The sequence below is a fragment of the Tarenaya hassleriana genome, unplaced genomic scaffold, assembly GCF_000463585.1.
Source record: "Tarenaya hassleriana unplaced genomic scaffold, ASM46358v1 Cleome213, whole genome shotgun sequence".
Taxonomy (NCBI): domain Eukaryota; kingdom Viridiplantae; phylum Streptophyta; class Magnoliopsida; order Brassicales; family Cleomaceae; genus Tarenaya; species Tarenaya hassleriana.
In genome coordinates, this window is record NW_010965478.1 from 40,095 (window position 1) to 48,481 (window position 8,387).

The 8,387-nt window shown below is 41.6% G+C and overlaps 1 protein-coding gene across 1 annotated transcript in view; it reads left to right on the forward strand.

The window, feature by feature from the left end:
* Nucleotides 1-5,708, forward strand: part of LOC104814739 — a 7,150-nt gene extending 1,442 nt beyond the window's left edge. Inside the window, exons 2-5 of the mRNA XM_010542922.1 lie at nt 829-1,557; nt 2,539-4,668; nt 4,794-4,854; nt 4,936-5,708. Of these exons, the coding sequence (XP_010541224.1) occupies nt 829-1,557; nt 2,539-4,668; nt 4,794-4,854; nt 4,936-5,708 (3,693 nt within the window). The remainder of the gene's footprint in view (nt 1-828; nt 1,558-2,538; nt 4,669-4,793; nt 4,855-4,935) is intronic.
* Nucleotides 5,709-8,387: the final 2,679 nt, after the last annotated feature.

Consider the following 8,387-nt stretch of genomic DNA (forward strand, 5'->3'; position numbering starts at 1 on the left):
ATCCATCCCTTATGTGTGTGACCCTTTAGGCTCCTCCGAAGACGGCAGTAAATACGAGATCCAATCTCGCTTTACAAATCTTAAGCGTTCTCTAGCAAGACATTATGTTTACCCGTATCGGAAAGAGTTAGATGTGATCTAACCGAAAAGCCAGAGATAGCTCAAACGATGATCCTCTTTGTCTCACGATATCATAATCGAACTCATAGTTCGAATGCTTTGTCGTATCCCGAGTAGACTGTTAGAGATAGATGACATTCATCTATAGTGTGGCCACACATTTCCACAGTCTCACTCTTACGACGGGCCCAAGCGATATCTCTCTCTTTCGAGAGGGACAAAGTTCCATCTTGACTATCTACTATCCATTGCATGATTCATAATGTACCCGAGCCCCGTCTTTATAGTCGTCCGGTTAAAGACGACGTTTGACGCAGTCAAAGTACATTACTCGTCATGATGGATACAATAGATATCTCAGGTCTGAGGATCTAAAGTGAACCATCAAGTGAGATTCAAGTCATGGATTATATCCAATAGACAATCTCACGCGAGTCATCCAGTCACTTGTTCCAAACAAGTACCCATGACCGTAATCCGTATCCAATACGTATGATCATTACTATGATCATCGATTACGCCTCATGTTAGTCTTAATTCATCATTGTTCCCACAATGACAAACGACTAAGGAATTTAGGATCGTTCGTAACGATCCAGGGATTATCATTATTTATCAAATATGCAAAATAAATAATGAATAAATAATGTATTCATCTAATAAATACATCGTATCATACATAGTTCTCATATCGTATGATCATCCTAGAGCATTACATCCTTCACCTACTCAGTTGATGGTACCCCCAGAATCCGAGTCCCAAGCTCGGTTTTTGTCGAGGCATCTAGAGCCTGGGAAGGATACCTCATTGCTCAGTTCTACGGGATTGCGCCTTCAGCTTCCAAGATCTTCCAATCTCTTAATCCCATCTGGGGAAGAAAGGGAAACATCACAGTAAGGCGTACAGGCGACGCTGGATGCTTGGTATGTATTCCTGACTTAGCAACACGTGAGTGGGTCCTGGAGGTAGGGCTTTGGCGTGTAGCTGATGTAATGTTCACCTTGGTGGAATGGACCCTTGTATCCTCACTCCGCAAACCAGCTCTTAGCTCCGCTCCAATATGGATCACACTCCGAAATATACCGGCTGATATGTACTCTTTAAAGGGCATCAGCTACATTGCCAGTGACACTGAGAAGATGAGACTAGATCCGTTAACAATCGGAGAAGCAAGAATAAAGGTCGAGGTCCAGCTTGGAGCCGTCCTACCATCCTTGGTTGAGATCGAGGATGACAGAGGTCAGATCATCAAGGTAGAGGTACATTACTCATGGATTCCGCCCCGTTGTTCCAAGTGCAACGAGTTCGGTCACAAGGTAGCACACTGCCCTTCTAAAGGTAACACGCAACTGGGAAAAACTGCTCCCACTGAAAGACCGTCTAAAGTTCAGAGAAGTGAATTGCCAGAGGATACCAGACAACCATTAGACCCCCTGGTTTCTTCTCCTGAGCAGCACATAGCTCAGGAAACCATGCAAACTACCACTCTAGTCCCACCCATTCTTGACCAAACTGCTACATTACCTCACTCCACCCTAGGCCAAACCTCACCAATATCCTCAACCACCCAATCACCTTCACCTACTCCCACCATGCCACCGCTACCTATACCGGCCGAGGCCATACATCAACCCCCCCTCCCACAAAAACTTCTATCCTTGTAACTACGCCATCACCCAAAACCTCTGATCAAGGCCTGCCGAGATCTCCAAACCAGGCCAGATTCTCTTTTGAATCAGAAGAGCAGATTGTTCAGGAGGCACAGCGCCTCCTACGTTCGCGTTTGGTAATCTGTCCTAAGGACCCTCCTAACCCCAAGGAAGGTAGGAAGGCCCAAAAGGGCAAAGGCCGTGTCAACTAAATAGCCAGGATCCCATGCTTTTTTTGCTTTTGATTTTGTTTGGAACACAAAGGCCAAATGCAGTTGTTTTGTTGGAATGTGCGTGGACTGAATAACACCTCGAAGCAGCGCAATATCAAGTCATGGATTTCATCTCAAGACATGTTACTTGGCGCTCTTATTGAAACTCACATCAGGGATGAGAGTGACGCATTTCGTATTGGCCGACACATCTTCCCTGGTTGGTCAATAGCAACCAACCACCAGTCAGCCCCATTGGGAAGGATTTTGGTTGCATGGGATCCCTCGCTTTCGGTTGTCGTTTACAATTCCTCGGACCAAATGATCACTTGTGGTGTTTTTAACATTGCCTCCGGCCACTATGCATCGGTATCATTCATTTACGCAAAGAATACTGCCCTAGAAAGACGACTGTTATGGGGTGAAATCTCCAGCCTTGCAACCAACAACCTAATCTCATCGAGACCCTGGAGATTTTAACCAGATAGTGAGGCCATCAGAACACACATCACCTACCTCCAGCTTTATAGCTCATTCTGGAATGTTCGAGCTGCAGCAATGTTTATCAGCTAGTAATCTTTTTGATCTGGCATCTAGAGGTCATCACTTCACTTGGACTAATAATAGTCCTGAGAATCCGATTGCAAGGAAACTTGATAGAGCGGTGGTAAATGAGCATTGGCTCCTCACGTACAATGACTCCTATGCTACGTTTGATCAACCAGGCCCTTCTGACCATTGCCCGTGCAAAGTTACCCTAAACCCGTCAACCTCGCCCCGTCGGAGAACTAGCTTCAAATTTCTGAACTCTCTAACACTTCTTTCTGATTTCAGGCCATTAGTTGAAAAAGTCTGGAATGCAGAACATATCCAAGGCTCCAACATGTTCCGCATCTCTTCAAACCTCAAGTCACTGAAGCACCACCTAAGGCGCCTCACCAAGGAATCATGCAGCAACATTCAACAACGAGTTGCAGAGGCTTTTGGTGAACTAAAAGTAGCACAAAATCAGCTGCTCCAAAACCCCACATTAGAGTCGGCTAGGCGAGAAGTAGCCCTCCGTGCTACCTGGTCGACATTGGCGGTGGCAGAGGAGTCTTATTTTCGGCAGAAGTCCAGAATACGGTGGCTCAAGGAGGGAGAACAAAATACGAAGTACTTCCATCGGGTGGTATTAGCACGCCAAGCAACTAACTCCATACGTTTCCTTGTAAATGATGCAGGTCTTAAGACATATGATGTTGTGATGATGAAAGCCATGGCTGTCCAACACTATCGAGATATCTTGGGAACGCACGACCACAACATTAGATGCTGGTCAAAGACTGAGCTCCAACAAATACTGCCATTCAGATGCTCTGAAGAGGACAACTCATTCCTTGAAGAAATCCCTACGGAAAGTGACATCAGATCAGTGGTTTTCGAACTTCCAAAGAATAAAGCACCTGGACCCGATGGTTATCCGGTAGAATTCCTAAAATCTTGTTGGGATCTCATTGGTGCTGACATAAATCCTGCTGTGAAAGAGTTCTTTACCTCAGAAAAAATTCTCAAGCAATGGAACACTACCTTGATCTCGTTAATTCCTAAGGTTAAAGGTGCAGACCCGCTCAAGAATTTCAGGCCTATCTCTTGCTGTAACACAGTGTACAAGATCATATCCAAGTTGTTGGTGCGGAAACTTCAACGCATAATGCCTCAGGCAGTTGCGAGTAATCAAACAGCCTTCATCTCGGGATGTAATATCTCAGAAAACGTGTTGCTTGCGATAGAACTGGTGGCGGACTTCAAACCTAGAGATCAGGCACAAAAAGCCCTTCTTAAAGTGGATCTGAGCAAAGCTTTCGACTCGGTACATTGGGAATTCCTACTTTGCATCCTTCAAGCATTGAACCTGCCAGGGAAATTTGTCGGTTGGATCAGAGAGTGCATCACCACTCCGACGTTTTCAATCTCCTTCAATGGGGAATCAACAGGGTTTTTTGAGGGGAAACGGGGACTAAGGCAAGGTGACCCTTTATCACCTCACCTTTTTGTACTTGTTATGGATGTGCTATCTAGACTTCTTGACAGGGCTGTAGTGGAGGGTCGACTGATGCTCCCACCGAAGTGCAGGTCACCTATGGTCTCTCATCTATGTTTCGCAGATGACATCCTTGTATTCTCAACTAGCTCTCCAGCTTCTTTGGCGGGAATACTTCGTTTATTTGAGGCATTCCATAGTACCTCAGGCATGGGACTTAATAAGCAGAAGATAAAGCTTTTTGTTGATGGAGACGATGCACAAGGTGGGAACTTGTTGGCAGAAAACTTGGGAGTCTCATTTGCACATTTACCGGTCAGATACCTTGGCCTTCCATTATCAGCAACTAAACTGGGTCACAGAGAGTGTGCTAATCTACAAGACATAATCAGATCTCGGATGTGCTCATGGACATCAAGACATTTGTCGTTCGCAGGGAGGCTACAACTTATAAAATCAGTGATATTTAGTGTTATTAACTTCTGGGCTTCTGCTTTTGTTTTGCCTACCAATTGTGTGACAGAAATTGAACGAATGTGTGGAGCATTTCTCTGGTCAGGGGCTGCAAACACAGCAAAGGGGGCCAAGGTCTCCTGGAGAAATGTCTGTCAACCTAAGGAAAAGGGGGGCTTGGGACTAAGAAGACTGTCGGACTGGAATAAGGTGCTATGCTTGAAGTTGATTTGGATTCTATTCACAAGGGGTGGATCTCTTTGGGTAGCTTGGTCAAGGGAACATCTATTGCGAGGAAAGTGTTTCTGGCTGATTAAACCAGTGGGAATGGGAAGTTGGGCGTGGAAGGAGCTTCTAAAGCTGAGGCATATGGCGAGGAATCTTCTGCGCTGCAAGGTAGGTCGTGGTAACAGGTGCAGTTTCTGGTATGATTCTTGGCTCCCCATGGGGCACTGATTGACCGACTCGGAGAGACAGGTCCGCGACAGCTTGGAGTGAACCGCTTAGCCACGGTCGCTGAAGCTGTAACAGGGGAACAATGGGTCTTACCTCCCGCTAGAACCGATGAAATCCAATCTATCCATATTGCAATCCTAGAACTGCAACAACCGTCTATGGATCACGAGGACAGATTTTACTGGTCCAATGCATATGCCTCAGAACGACTGACTCAGTTCTCCACGGCCAAGGCATGGAAACACTTCCAACCGCGTCTACAGCCAGTCCCCTGGCATAACGAGGTATGGTTTGCAAACTCTATCCCTAAGCATTCTTTCATCGTATGGATCGCCGCAAAGCAGAGACTCCCCACGATGGATCGTATGGCTGCATGGGGGACAAATGTTAACACTTGCTGCCGTCTATGCGGAACTGAGCCGGAGACTTTGGACCATTTATTCTTCCGCTGTAACTATTCAACCTCTGTTTGGCTGGGGTTGGTAGTGCATGTCGTGCCTAGGCTGCAAGCTTGCACAACTTTCATGGCGCATATGGAGGTTCTGAGACAGTATGATGATTGCAAGATCCTCAGGTACATGTTGCTCCTACTATTTCAAGCAACAGTTTATAATATCTGGGGCCAACGAAACGCTAGAATCCACGGGGCGGAAACCAAACCGGCAGCAACACTGCAGAAGGAAATCAAACGTATAACAAGACGTAGAATATCTTCCCTCAGGCAAGGAAAAGATTTTATAATCGGCAATGAAAGCCTTCTCAGTATCTGGTTTCACCAATTTGACTCCTTGTGAAGGGTGAATATTTATTACACCACTATCTACGAGTCTGAACTGTAAGCGATAAACGTGACTTTGTACAGATTGATATGAATGAATTTACCATTACACAAAAAAAAAGATGGGTATGCACACTTAATACATAGCCATATTGAAAATGATCTATATTCCTGGTGTGTTGATGCTAAAATGACCCTCTCATAAATGTATACAAACTGTTTATATAATTTAGAACTAAAACAAAACCATTGTACATATACACATCTATGTAAAACTAGGCACTCTAAAATCTATTGCATGGATATATATTACAATAATCCTATATACAATGTAATACCATATATAAACTCAATTACGTAGCAAACATCTACAAATTATATATATGTCTTTATTGTTATAACTACAAGTTTAACCATGATATGTGCATAGTATAATGGTTAAATTATCCTATGTACAAAGTTATCGTATAAATAGTACATAAACATCTTATTGATTAACGGTTGTTATAGAGGTAGTATTTATATCGGACCAACTTCTAAAATACCTTCAATGTGCTACATGTACTTCTATGTATACCCTCCTTTAAAATTAAAAAAATTTCTACTTCTATTCTACCCTATTTGATGTATAATTACTAAAATATCCTTATGACATTATTTTATATTTAATTTTTAATTACAAAATTTTCTCGAAACTAGAGTTTCTCTCTCTTCTTCTTCTTTTTCGGTTTCTCTCTCCTCCACCATTAATGCCCATAGAGCTTTCTCTCTCTTCTGTATTTTCTCTCTCCTCTTTATCTTGCTATTTTCACTTAAAAACCGACAAAATCAAAAGAAAATCAAAGCAAAATCGGTGAGAAAATTGGTAATAGGTAAACTAGTGTCGAAATCTCAGTTTTTTCATGCACATTGATGATTCTTGCGGTTCTTTTCTTCTAATTGTTGTTGTTTTCGTTGTTTTATCGTTTCTAATATGCTATAGTCATAGATTTGTGTCGAATATGCATTTTAGGTGTTTTTAGAATAATATTGTCTATCACGGGTCATACATGTTATATGGTCACATAGTCACTTGGTCACATTGTTCACAGATCATTAGGATAACAAGCCACATGTGTCACAATGGTTACAAAGTCATATAGTCACACGGTCACATGGTCACACGGTCACATGGTTTTATAATCACATGGTCACAAGGTCACATGGTCACACGGTCACATTATCACATGTTCACATAGGTCACATGGTGATATGGTTTAGAATGGTCAGATTGATAATAATGGTCACATGAGCGATATCTAAATTTAAGCGTGAAAGGTACAACTTATTGACTACAAATGCGGCTGAATCGATTAACTTTGTATTGAAGAAGGTAAAAAGGTACAACTTATTGAGTACAAATACGGCTGAATCGATCAAATTTGTATTGAAGAAGGCAAAAAGGTTTTCGGTGCTAGGCTTGCTTGATATTTATCTTTCCAAGATTGTGAAATGGTTCGATAAGTAAATAGTAAAAGAAGGATATGTCGATGATTCTCAATAATTGACACCGCATGTTGACAAAGTAATGCATTAACAGTTACAGTAGTTCATAAAGTTGTGAATGAAACATCGATGACCCAAATTTTGTAAATCTTGTGGTTTTGCCTCCTATAGTGGAAGAGAAAAGGAAATATGGGAGGCCGAATAAAAAACAGTATCTTGGTCCTAGTGAAGTCCGAAAGAGAATCCATTATGCAAAGGGAACATTAACATCAACAATGTCAGAGAGAACACTTAATTTAGAGTGAAAAAAGATACGAAATTTATATAATAATGGTATATATATTTGTATAATAATGTGTTAAAAAAATCTTTGTATAATAATGTTGTATTATGTTTTGTACAATATTGTGCTAAATTTTTTGTATAATAATATGTTAAAATAATTCTGAGTAAATTTAGTTATCCAGTAATTTCTATTTAATCAGGCATATATCTCACTTGTGTTACACACTAAATAAATTAACTTATATGAGACAACGTTGTGACCCATTGTGACCGGCATGTGACCATGTGACCGAAGTGCAATTTTGCACTGTGTGACCATTGTGACCGACTGTGACCCGTGACCGAAATGTATTGATAAATATATGTCAAAATTTAATTTTTAAGCTTTGTGATGGTTTATCATAGTGTATATATCAAATATATAGTGTGTGTGAGAAAATTTCAAAATATTTTAAAGGGTTTGTAGAAGGCATTTTAGGTGTTTTTAGAATAATATTGTCTATCACGGGTCATACATGTTATATGGTCACATAGTCACTTGGTCACATTGTTCACAGATCATTAGGATAACAAGCCACATGTGTCACAATGGTTACAAAGTCATATAGTCACACGGTCACATGGTCACACGGTCACATGGTTTTATAATCACATGGTCACAAGGTCACATGGTCACACGGTCACATTATCACATGTTCACATAGGTCACATGGTGATATGGTTTAGAATGGTCAGATTGATAATAATGGTCACATGAGCGATATCTAAATTTAAGCGTGAAAGGTACAACTTATTGACTACAAATGCGGCTGAATCGATTAACTTTGTATTGAAGAAGGTAAAAAGGTACAACTTATTGAGTACAAATACGGCTGAATCGATCAAATTTGTATTGAAGAAGGCAAAAAGGTTTTCGGTGCTAGGC